The sequence below is a fragment of the Bactrocera latifrons genome, unplaced genomic scaffold (genome assembly GCF_001853355.1).
Source record: "Bactrocera latifrons isolate USDA-ARS-PBARC rearing strain unplaced genomic scaffold, ASM185335v1 scaffold_100, whole genome shotgun sequence".
In the NCBI taxonomy this organism is placed as follows: domain Eukaryota; kingdom Metazoa; phylum Arthropoda; class Insecta; order Diptera; family Tephritidae; genus Bactrocera; species Bactrocera latifrons.
In genome coordinates, this window is record NW_017534409.1 from 918,838 (window position 1) to 931,361 (window position 12,524).

Sequence of the window (12,524 nt, forward strand, 5' to 3'; positions counted from 1 at the left end):
TTTCCATGGGAAGAGGGCCCCTGAATTAGGTTTAACCAACTTAAAAAACAAACAGTCCGAAATATTTTCAGTAAGATTATGTATTTGCGGAAGAAAAGGAAGAGTAACCATAGGGTATTCAGTCTCGGTAGAGAGGTGTCACATGTGAGGAAGTTGGTTTCAAACGGAGATCGTGGGTATGAGAGAAGTTCCTATTTTAATCTTCGCTTTCACTTTCAGCAACTAGATAAAGTAGAATAGTCAGAACGCGTTGCAGGAATGATCAAGTTAAGTGATGAAAGTCGTGAGAGTAGAATATTTTTTGTTATTTTAAAACAACAAATAGCTATTTTTCTTGCTTTTTACTTGCAGTGCTATCAATACTTTTACCTGGAGTCAGCTGTATAAATATCGATATACATACATGTATGTATATATAGACTTTACATAAAGCTCATGCAAAGAACAGCGAGATAGCCAAGAAGCCCTGAATCGTGGGGCTAATTGACCTTAGCCAACCCATGGGACAGATTACTCAAGAGTAAAGGAAAGCAGTGCAGCTGAAGCTGTTTGATGCGCTCTTCGCAAGAATGGATAGGACCCCGGGCGCGCCTGGCGTAATAAGGTCAAAATCCTCAAATGCAAGGACGTGTCCTCATTCTATGGGTAAAATAAGTGCTTCGGAACCTTCAAGGCCTATAGAAGGGTCGCCTTCTGGACGTTGTGTACCGTAGCTGCATTCCCATTTTTCCGAAAGCGAAGGTGCTCATTCCACGAACGGTAGAACCGGATGATGCACTTAGGCTCCTCAGAAGATAAAATCCTGTTGTGTGGAGGGAATTGAAGGTTACCAACTCTGACAACAACTTAGTTCTGGAGCCATAGATAATCTCGGGACACATCGTATCTAGACTAAAGTCACCAACATACTAGTCCTACTTCCCGAGTGCAACAAATAAGGTCAGAACAGCTTGACAGGTGAAAGTATGTACTAATATATTGATCACAATTTATCTTCAGATGGCCTGATTGCTGTAGCCGTAAAAGATGGCCAGGATAAGGCAAACTCCTTGTATCCAGTTACATGACAAACGTTTATGAAATGCCAGTAGCCCAGTAGAACCCCGGATGTTGCTGGATGCTTCTGATAACACGAAAGAATTCCATTGATAGGCACGGACACCGGTGAGCATAAAGTCAAACAGATGCAGAGATTCTCATATTCGGTATCTTAGGATTTGTAGGAACTCTTACTACTTTTGCTATATTAGTTTGTATTTTCCAGATGCATTGTGCAGAATACGCTGAAAACCGTTACGTGACACGTTCAAAAGAAAAAGAGGCACCTAACGCCTAACAGCCAAGAAGATAGAGATCTAGAAATTCAAGTTGCACTTAGAGCTGTTTTTTAGATAGTATACCATCTAACAACAAGTAAATATAATATAAAAAAATATTAAGAATTAAATTTTTTAATTACAAAAATATTTCTTTCTCTGCAGTTGTGTAAGCAGCGAGGACGAAGACTACAATGATAACTGCTTTAACATGACCGAACAAGCGAAATTTTGCAAAATGAGGAATCCTCTGTGTCGAGTAATTCTAAAAAACGCCTAAAATTGTTACGAATGTAAAACGAGTTTCACCGCTTCAAGTAGTGACAAATAGTTCGGCTGGTAATAAAGATGTGCCTATTGCCATGGCTTTGGTTATGAAAAATTCCACTTCCACTTGGTGGGTTTTCGAAGTCTTAGCACATAAAGCTTTATCGGCTGGCCTGTCGGAAAGTGACGTTGGCTCAATCGAATAGAAAGTAGCCACATTGGGCTTTGAAGACGTTTTAAAGGAGCGCCAAATATCTGCAATACCATCTGTTATAAATCCGACTGAGCAAATCTCATAGTCCAGCTCAATATAAACTGTGATAGGAACATTTGAAGGGATAAATACTCCTTCGTAAACAACTGTTTACTAAGTCACGTACCAATTCAATAGTTCGATTTATGGCAAGGAATTTTTATGACTTCTAAACGCTGTCGCCAATTTAAGAGTTCGAGTTATGAAAGTTGCCGAAGCGCCTTATTTCTGAATTATTCTCATCTTATGTAGTCGCTTTGAAATTACTTAGTGTGTGACTCCCAATGCTGAAGTAAGCTCTTCCTGCGTTTAACACAGATCCTCAACGAGCAACGACTCCAATTCAGCGTCTTCGAAGGTTTTTGGCCTTCATTCACGCGGACGGTCGTTGATAACGAAATCGCCGTATTTGAAGCAACGAAACCAATCACGGCATATGATTGCACTTTTAGAGTCGCCGAAGTTCTGCAGCCGCCGATTTCTTTGATTGAAAGAAGAAAATCAAAACTTTTCGCAAATGACGTTTATTTGGCAAAATATTCGAACAACCGAAGGCATACATACATATGTCACATAAACAACGTCACTAATGTAGATTCACAGTTTCTAGGTTAAGTTTATCACATTTAGGATATACTTATACATATTAAAATCAATCATCAATAACTGATGAAGCTGAAATATACGACTATTCATTACGAAGGTTTTAGTTAAAATTTCCAAGGTAGTCTTAAAACACCAAATTATGGAGAAATTGTGAAAAATAAACTGACAAGCTTTCTGACCTTCAAGCTTCAGGATCAATCACAATCATCTGGTTAAGTTTTCGGATAATTTTAGAAATTATAGTGAGGAACAGCGAGAGAGCGGTGCGATCAGGATCTAAAAGTGAAGGAAAAAGTTATCAAGGAATTTGTGATCGTCATATAATGACTATCTCAATGAAGAGAATACAATCAATAGCCCTTATATTTTCTTCAAATAAACTAGTTAAAAATTATCAGACTAAAAAATTTATTTCGAAAATTGTAATTGCTAAAATTATTAGAAGCATGCTAGAATCTTTTTGCTCTTACAAATCAACAGTTAGAGATAACTCTGAAAATTCTTTGGAACATAGTATTGAATAATTTGTATTATTACATAGACACCTAAAAACTTTCCCAGCTATTAATCTAGCAGAACAAAGTTATTAAAATGTTTTAATCTAACTTAAATTTATATAGTTAATATTAATTTATATTCCGTATTTTATCACAGCTTCGCTGTTCGCACAACTATGTGCTTAGTCTTACTACACAAATTACAACAGCGAGTCGCAGTACTTTCATTCGCATTTTGCCTCCATAATGATTAGTGCTTCCGCGGTACAAAAACAAATATTTATATTTGTATGTATGTATGCCGTGGCTGGCCTACACTAGTCTCTCCCAACCATGTTTTATATGCTCCCACAGGTATCTTTCATATACCTATATAAGTAATTAATTTACGTAGCTTTACTTTTCGCATCGGCCACACTCCTAAATATATACTCCAGTTGTGTTATTAAGCTAAGCGCGCTATAGTTCTCCTCAGTCATGACGAAATTCTCCAGAACTCTTAAATAACGCAACGCCTCCTTATAATTTGTTATACGTGCGCTACGTTTTGGCTGATTTGTTGTTGGTTTTTGAGTTGTTATGCTGCCAGTGTTATCGCTAATATCGGTGGATTCAACTTTAACAACCGAGACTAGGTCATTCGCCGCTGCTTCGGTTTTTATACCGATTTCAGTGGGTTCCACTAACTGGGCGCTCTGAGTAGTGCTTGTACTTGGCACTGACGTTGCGACATTTTGTTCTCTGACATCTGACATTATGCTCATAACAAGCGCTTCGATATCGTCTTTAAGACGTCTTTGGGTTTTTGTTGTCGTGGGTACTTTTGCAGTTTTCCCTGTACTTTTTGCACATTCCATATTCAGTTCAGTTTCACTTTTGCACAACTCTTCCACTCTTCTACTCAATATAGCAATGCGCTTATCTTCGGCCAACAATTTGCGCTGTTCCTCTTTTTGCTGCTCGCGCACATATGCAATAATGTCATTGCAATCCAACGAGCTACGCTTACCCATATCACTCTCCAATTGTTCCATCGTCTTCATGAGGTCCACATTATTGTGTTTTAGTTTGAAAGCATGCAGCCACGCATCGTTCGGTGTGAAATTTTCAATGGCCAAGGCTTCCTTCACCTCCAACGCTTTGCTGCGTATGGCGGTCGCATCGGTCGACATGCGAAGATTGAGTGCGCGTAGTAGAAACTCAAAGATCACTTTGCCGAGCAATTCGATTTTCGCCTCATTCGAATTGTCCACTGTGGCGTTTAGATTCTTGGCACGTGCGTTCTCATAGCTCTGCAGTAGTTCATCCTTGCTGGCCATAATGTTCCTGATCTGCAATTGACTACAGCCGAAATGCATGGCCAATTGCCGATAGTTGGGTATGTATGTGTAGGCCTTAATCACTTGTATGCGTTGGCCCAGCGTCAGTCTCTTGTAGGACTTGTATTGGCGCCACTTCAGCTGTTGCGGCTCCATTTTACATATACATATGTATATATATAACTTTATTTAAGATTGTATATGTATGTATATACAACAAAAGTATGCAAAGTGGTTTAATTTTGACAATTAGTGATATAAAGCGGCGGAAAACCACCGTTACAGACGAAAAACAACACACTACGATCAAATTGTATCGGATACTGAGCAGCCGACCAAGCCTTGGCAGTGACGATCGTCAGACACACACATGTCTATCTATTAATATATAAGAAGAGTAGTAGCCGAGGGAAATAGTGTGCTCAAAATCGTATTTTCCATATATAAACTCATATACAAAAATATATACATACATATACCTACACATACGTGCATAGCTAAACACGAGAGCATCTCACTGTTTTCAAGAGAGCAAGTTTTGGTGGAATTTTAGGCGCGAGAGCTGAGTTTGAGAGTCAATAATAGGTAATATATAATAGTATAGCTGTGTATATACTTATGCATGTACATATATAGCTTTCTGCACTGAAATTTTGTAAACATTGCATGCTCTCTCTGCTATCGCTTGCCGAGTGTTTGTCTGTTATATTAACAAGTCAAAACAATGCCGAACAGCTGTTTGGGAAGCTAAAAAACAAAATATATTAATACATATGTACATGTAGATAGGTACATAATCATGTATATATGCATATAGACGTGTGAGTATGCAAAAAATCTCAGTAAAGGATTTATATAAATGGCTACAAAAGTGCAAATACACGTTTAAATACTCGTATAACCGTTATTTGTTGTAAATATAGCAAAAATATTAAAAATATTTTGATAATTTTCTCAATATCTATAATTAAGATCTCCAAACATACGCGAGAGACCCAATACATACGGATTCGAAAAGTGAATATGAGAGAGCGTCTCATTACTCTCTTGATATTCACTGCGATAGTCCAAACTTTTTGGGAGCCGTAGAACAGGTGTTTTGTATTTGTTTTAAATGATGAAAAGAAAACATAAATATTATATTATTTATAAAAGCTTAGAAGCGTGTGATATGAAAAAATAAATTGGTGGATTTAGTTTGGAGCCGAACAGCTGTATGTATGTACATATATTAAATATTCCTGATTTAGCTAAGTTACTAAGGCAAGGTATGCATACAAATTTTTGATACCAAACTACACTGTTCTAAACACCGAATAGATGAATGCCCTTAAAAGAAGATCCTTGGTCCTATCACGCTTTCAGACCGAATTATTTGGCATTAAATCGTCGGAATAATGGAAATTGGAATCATGGATATTGAAATGAATGAAATAACGGCTGTCTGTAAATGGGGGCTTCATAAGCGACCGTAGACTCAATTTCAAATCATGCTAAGAGAGAGAACATAAAAAAATTTAATATTCACGAATGATGATTGAAGTTGGACAACAGGCTTCATACAAAAACTTAGCTGCATATTTATGCTCTGAGTTTACTTTTTGTGGCACTGTGAAATCGGATAGTCCTTGAAGCATAATACTGCAGTTAATTCGGGGGAATGCAGTCAAGAGGACAGTGTTCTGCAAATCCGGATTCGTTCCGGTTACGTAACATAATTTAAAATCTCATATGATAATTTCAGAGCTCAGATGCTATTTATGTTATTTAAGATTTCATTGTAAAACTAAGAAAAGATTGATCGAGTAGAAGTTTTAAATCTTTGGTGTTTAAGTAAAAACAATCTCGGAAATACGACAAACGAGGTGAAAATCTTTTTGAGTTCCACGTAAGCAGGCGATACACTGATTTATTGTGTTAGAACTTAATTTGGTGGGAAGTCTCTTCCCACTGCTTTAGAAACTACCTAGACAAATATCGTCATGATTTTAGTCCATATTGTTTGCGTACAGACTGTATAAAATACTCTGAACACGTATTCCATCATTGCCCTCGGTTTTCAAGTATAAGGCTGAAAAACACACTTTCAAGTAATCTCACGGTGGAAATTTTGACTACACTATACATGATTATGTGTGGGTCCTGTGGAAAGCTGTCAGTGAAGCGGCAGCTTTAATTATGACAATATTGAGACATTTACAACAGATTAGATTAAATCAATCAGTCCGTACAATAGAGAATACTTAAATGACTTCTTCTCTCACATGAATAATACTTTCTCCTGTATTCCCGTGGAAGAAGCATGAGATGGTAAGATTTAGCAGTTTAAAGTCCCGCACTCCGGTTTTCCATGCTTCTTCCTACAAAAAAAAAATATTCCTCAAAAGCAGCATAGCTGTATCATTGTAGATTATGGGAAGTATTTCGAACATTTGAGGTCGATATACAGTTTGTTAAACACCAGTAAGCATTTATTCAAAGAAATTTATAGTTTATTTTTGCAACTCTTATGTACATGTGTATTCATTGGAATGTTAAGAAGTCTTAGGAGTCTATAATCAAAATATAGAATAAAGAAAAATAAATGATAATCAAAAATAGATTTTATGAAAATATTTACATTTCTGGCATAAGCTACTTTGACATAACTGAAACTTTAAAATATAGGTTTCATTACTTAGACATAAATATTTTTAGGTTATGCAAATATGTACTATATAACCAGATTACTTTAGAAAATAATAATAACTTACAGAACAAAAATAAAAAGGTTTAAAAAGTAATTCATTGAAAATGTGTGATTTATACAGAGTTGCTAAACTAAATTTTTAGGCACCATTAAAAAATTATTACACTTAACTTCAAAACTTTTGAAGTTTTTTATTATTAAAAAAGTTAAAAGAAAAAAAATTTAAAAAATATAATAAAAAATTAAAAAAATCAAAAAATAAAATTAGCAAAAGCTTTTGTAAAAAGCCTTAGTCATATAACATTTGGAACAATGCCGCTTATTATAAATTGTAAATATAATAATGACCTTATATAAATATACATACATACATGTGTAAGGAAATATTTACTTAAATTATTCTTATACTAATACTATATATTAATAGTTAATAAATTTGTATTTACATATTTCTTCAACAAATAACTGAACTTAGTTTAAATTCCACTTCGAATTCAATGAGTTAAACTCTTCAATTTGGGTGGATTCTTAAATATCTGCTCCAGTTGAGTAATCAAACCGATGGCACGATAGTTCTCCTCAATCATCGCAAAGTCTTCGAGCACCCGCAAATGACGCAAAGCCTCCGGATAACTGTGTATATCGGGGAAGGGGGGCAACGTTATCGGCTTTTGCGTCGAAATGCTCTGATTAGCAGGCGTGTTGATTGATTTTGCTTTGGCAAGAGAGACATCATCGCTGCCCTCTTCTTCGTCATCCGATGCAAGATTCACGACAATCGGCTCAATATTTTTACCGACGACGCTATCGTCATCATTACTTTTCATATCAGTATCGCTGTTAGTCATCGTATGCTCGTAACTGCACGAACTATTACTGCCATCCGCATCGCTCTCCCACACACTATTGCAATTCTCATCTTTCGTCATTGTCAAAATTTTGCGCCGCTCTTCTCTCTCCTGCTCACTAACATACTCGATTATATCGATGCACTTCAGCGAACGTCGCTGATCCATATCGCTGGGCAAGTGCTCCATCATGCTCGCCAAATCCAAACGATTATAAGTGGCTTTGAAGTCGCGTAGCCAAACATTGTTGGGTGAGAAATTTTCAATGGCAATCGCTTCCTTAACTTCAAATGCCTTTTGGCGTATGATTGTGGTGCCGATCGGCATGCGCAGATAGAGGGCGCGCAGCAGAAACTCATAGACTACTTTGCCGAGAAAGTCGATCTTCTCTTGCCGTCGATTGGTCACCTCATCGGTTAGCTTATTGGCACGTACACTATCGTAATGACGCAACAGTTGATCCTTATTCGAAATGATATTCTTTATCTGCTTAGCACTGCAGCCGAATGTGCTCGCCAAACGTTGATAGTTCGGCATGCGTTTGTAGGCTTTGATCACCTGAATACGCTCCGCCGTCGTCAGTATATTGCGCGTTTTGTAATCGCGGTGCTTCGCGTTTAACAATTCCATTGTCCGTATGTTTGTATAAAAAAAAAGAGCAGCGAACTACAATTACAACAATAAGCTTTATAAAGCTCCGGAAAACCACGTTCAGCAACACAGAAGCGTCCTCTCAACCGAATAAACAACTTATTGCTTCCAAACTCTATCGGATACTAAGCTGGTGTAGCCACATAATAGCCGTCGATCGGCTACGACCGAGAGACATGGAAGCGAAAACGTTGTGCTCATTAAGCGCGCTTGAAATTATCAATTCAATTCGTCGGCACACACTCTTGTTCTCGGTATGTTCATAAGTACATAAGTATGTAAGTAAACAAGGGTGTAGGTATGCGCGTAGGCAAACGAAGTTAAGGCAAGCGAACCTCAAAGCGTAAAATGCCAAATAAGCAGTGCTGTGAAGCTATTATTGGTGAGAGCGCTGAGTCGGTTTCAGCAAATTTGCAGTGTGCGCTCGCGGCAATTGTCTAAGCATGCCGGTACTCTCGGACATATCGGCTGTTGAGCAGTGGTTCGGTTCGGAGCGCTACGGCTGAGCGAATATCTACCGACATCGTAGCATGCAAAGAAGTGAGTATCAACAAGTGAAACCGTATACTGCATTTACGAGTCAGTGAGATACATACATACAAACATATTTACAGCCAATGACATATACTAAAGTAGACATACGTATTCACATTTGTAGCTACGTCAGTGGTATAATGATAAACAATTTAATAACACACGTAAATTGCTACATACATACCTACAAGGCTTTGCACGGTAACTTTGATACTTCCGATGAGTGATTCAGTTGGATCAGTCTAAAAAGCTTTGAATTTTGCAAATGGGATTAAAGTGTACATATATAAGTATATATTAACCATACATATCCATACATATTTATGTATTTAAGAGAGGCATAATAAAGCCAGTCGAAGTACATCTCGTGAGTATAAGCAAATAGAGCATATCATACCGGTGTCTGGGGAGAAGCAAGCTTTTAAGCTGTTAGGTTAACAAAATGCTTTTATTCAACATTCAATGTGGAATTGTGTAGAATTGTATATATTTGTAAGTATGTATGTATGTACATACTTATGTATTTATATAAAAGTAGAAAACGTTTTTAGGCATCATTGACTCGGAGAGTAATGCTTTAGTAAGCTTGCTGGAGCGTTTTGATCAATTAAGCCGATCACATTATTTTAAGGAAATCAGAAAATTTAAACATAGATTTTATTTTCTAGTTCTTATAATATTTATTCATCGAAATTTCTGTGCTTCGAAGTATTTTTGTTGTGAACTTGAGTACTTTGAGTATAAAAATCCGTACAAAAAAGCTTTTTTTCCATTCAAACTGTGGTTTTTGTCTGGTTGTTTGGCTCTCTTTCGAAATATCTACTGCAAATCTATACGCTTTCTTCTAGTTCTTTCTAGCAAACATCTGTCCTAGCCGGAGTACACTTTGAAATTCGTTGAATTATGATGACGTCATCACAAAGCTCGTTTTTCGTTAAAGTCTATAAATAGGTATAGCATGGGCGGATATTCGGGAGATTTTCGGGTTTGAAAAACTACTCAAACCCTTTTTCCGCACTTCCCTAGAGAAAAAATAATTACTTTTTGTACATAAGTATAACAGAAAAATATGGATATTTGTATACATATATATATGGATGTATTCGTCAATGTCTGCTGTTATTTAAATTCTCTTCCCAAATAATAGTAATTTTCTAAAACCTCTCCTTCTGTAACAGATCATCGCCTGAGGTACATAAACATAACCACATTTTTGAGTCATAAAAAAACGAGAAACTTAAAATGACGGAAAACTTCAAAATAATGGTACAGGCAAGAATGTACTAAGTCACGATTACTCTGCTTTAATAAAGTTGTAGATGCATTTTTAAAAACAACTTCCGAATGAAGCTTTATTAAGTTGCGAAAATGTAAAAATAGGTGGATTCGTATGATAACCCTGCTCACTCTGCATAAAACAATTTTTTAAACTACTTAAAGAACCATAATTCAGTAACTAAATGCATCAGACATTAAATTTTAGAACCTGGTTGGTACAAGAGGGCTTTCCAGGAACCGGTGTTAAAACTAGATGAGAAGCGTGGAAACGCTCGCCTTTACGTCTGAACTAATATCTCCGGACCTATTCAACTAATTTTATCCAAATTACTTGGTAACATTATCCTGATATTTTTATCTTATAGTGCACGCCTACTTTCTTTATAACATAACTTTAAATGAGCGCTGAAATTATTTTGTGAATTTGTACAGTCTTTTAAATTAAACCATCATTGTATTTTTAAAAAAGCATGGCTTACGGTAAAACAACAAACATAAAACTATTTCATAATTATACATACATATATCTACATTTCTAAGCATAAAAAACAAGTCCAAGACTAATTTTGGCGACGAAGGAAGTCGATGAAAGCATCCTTCATCTCACGAACGTCATTGGCATGTTGTTGCAAAATAATTTACTCTTTTTCATCATCTTCCTTCCAGGTCTGAGTCGCCTTCAAAAAATCTACCCGTAATTCTTCCATCATCGATACTGCCGTTTTCTTTATAGTGTTTCCAGTATCACTGGATGAAGAGTGATTGGAGCTATCGGATGACGAGGTGTCAATAATCAAAAGGTTTGATTGCCATTCGGTGTCACAATCCTCATATATCGGCTCAATGTTCTCAATATCAACTGTAATAAAATACGTACATATGTATGTATAAAAGACAATAACAATACCATATAAAAGCAATGAGAAATGATCCAAAAAAATAGTTTCATTAAATTTAATATAAAAGCGAATACTAATTTCAAATAATACGTACTAATGTTTGTATATATTTATTTTAAAGAGAAGGCGCATTATCAAACCGTACCCATAATGCTGTCTTCTACAAGCTCGTAACGCTTCGTGGACCGCGGTAAAATGTGTCCATGACGAATTGCCAATTTTTTGTTGCTCCTGCCTAAAAATATACAACAAATACTTTTTAATAATAATCTTTTATTTATTAATTTATTACTAACTTTCATTCATTGGTGAATTCATACAGTTTCACCTTTATTTCAGCGGCAGTATACTCGTGGCCAAGAGTCTCTATAGTGTCCGCCATCTCCTGATATACGAGTATGTGACAGCTGTATTGCCTGCCCGATCGAAGCTGTGGCGAGCAAAAACGCCAGCAAGATCGGCCTCGGTATCCTCACTCCACATCACCTTTGTTTTTCCACTATTTTCTGCTATTCTTATGTGTTTTTGCATTTCATTTATTTGCTTGTTTACAGTTGTTCTCTATTAAACAACGTTCTCTGCAAATAAATCTGCGCTGTCTGTTTGTTGTGTCAAAATCAGCTGTATAAAATTTCCCTTCTAAACCAACAGATGGCGCTATGAGAAAATCGTACTGGGAGATTTCGGTAGATTATATTCAAATCACTTCGCTGACAAGATATACAAATGTAATTTTTGTATCTTTAATTCTAGCTAAGTGCAGTATATTAGAAAGATAATCTATTCATCAGCCTAAATGTTATGAATAGATGGCAGTCGGTATATACTATAAAGTATGACTTCGGTTCTCAATAAAAATTTTGCAGTCTGAAGCATTTCTGAGCGCTGAAATCCCACGGTTAGACGGTTTTAGTCGCTGCACGCCAACTTTGGACTCATGCTAATGAATAAGTTCAAAAACCCGGTTTCTCTTCCTAGCACTTATATAAATTATTTAATTTATTTTCAGTGTACAATTCAGAATCGAATTAGCTTGAAGATTTCTAGCGATTACAACAACCACATTTCTTGCGACATCTAGCCAGTTCTTAAGCAATGTGAATTTTTTCGTCACAGTTTTTGACGGCCACCATGAGATGGCGCCAGAAACTGAATATTTTACAAAGACTTTTGGCGGATATAGGACATAAGGGTTGTTATTCGAAGACAGTACAACTAAAATGTTTTAAATTTCGGTTTCTTACGCAAGTGGACTTTTAATTAGACTCAACCAGTTTAATTCGTCGGAAAATTTTTCAGTTTCGTATTCACTTTAGGAAGGTATTAGAAAAGAATTTGAGTGAACTCAGAGGTTTTGTTTTCCATAC

The 12,524-nt window shown here is 36.3% G+C and overlaps 3 protein-coding genes across 15 annotated transcripts in view; 1 reads left to right on the forward strand and 2 right to left on the reverse strand.

Annotated features, from left to right (window-relative positions):
* LOC108967323 overlaps window positions 1–2,517 on the forward strand; it is a 41,799-nt gene extending 39,282 nt beyond the window's left edge. For 2 of the 11 annotated variants that reach the window (XM_018930714.1, XM_018930650.1), the window contains exons 6-9: window positions 56–939; window positions 1,000–1,205; window positions 1,265–1,413; window positions 1,482–2,517. The gene's annotated coding sequence lies outside the window, so the exon portion shown is untranslated. Of the gene's footprint in view, window positions 1–55; window positions 940–999; window positions 1,206–1,250; window positions 1,414–1,481 lie in introns of all 11 variants that reach the window. The other 9 variants (XM_018930721.1, XM_018930732.1, XM_018930673.1 and 6 more) reach the window with 8 other exon arrangements.
* A 4,924-nt stretch (window positions 2,518–7,441) lies between these two features.
* LOC108967088 lies at window positions 7,442–8,425 on the reverse strand. Its single transcript, XM_018930342.1, has one exon. It carries the CDS (start codon window positions 8,423–8,425, stop codon window positions 7,442–7,444), a length of 984 nt encoding a protein of 327 aa, XP_018785887.1.
* A 2,312-nt stretch (window positions 8,426–10,737) lies between these two features.
* On the reverse strand, window positions 10,738–11,759 carry LOC108967208. 3 transcript variants are annotated; one of them, XR_001993249.1, is made up of 3 exons: window positions 11,454–11,759; window positions 11,252–11,392; window positions 10,738–11,117 (listed from the first exon to the last, which is right to left on the reverse strand). XR_001993249.1 is itself a non-coding variant. In XM_018930504.1 (3 exons), the coding sequence occupies exons 2-3, from the start codon at window positions 11,304–11,306 to the stop codon at window positions 10,897–10,899; spliced, it is 225 nt and encodes a 74-aa protein (XP_018786049.1). In that variant the 5' UTR covers window positions 11,307–11,392; window positions 11,486–11,759; the 3' UTR covers window positions 10,738–10,896. The 3 variants fall into 3 exon arrangements, 2 of the variants coding, with proteins under 2 accessions (XP_018786049.1, XP_018786041.1); XM_018930504.1 differs by having other exon boundaries at window positions 11,303–11,392; window positions 11,486–11,759; XM_018930496.1 differs by having other exon boundaries at window positions 11,303–11,392; window positions 11,454–11,758.
* Between the last annotated feature and the right edge of the window lie 765 nt (window positions 11,760–12,524).

Coding starts and splice junctions, on each gene's coding strand:
- LOC108967088 (XM_018930342.1), bottom strand. CDS start 8,425: ATGGAATTGTTAAACGCGAAGCACCGCGATTACAAAACGCGCAATATA.
- LOC108967208 (XM_018930496.1), bottom strand. CDS start 11,475: ATGAATTCACCAATGAATGAAA. Junction 11,393..11,453: donor GAATTCACCAATGAATGAAA/GTTAGTAATAAA, acceptor GTATATTTTTAG/GCAGGAGCAACAAAAAATTG. Junction 11,118..11,302: donor TGTAGAAGACAGCATTATGG/GTACGGTTTGAT, acceptor ATTTTATTACAG/TTGATATTGAGAACATTGAG.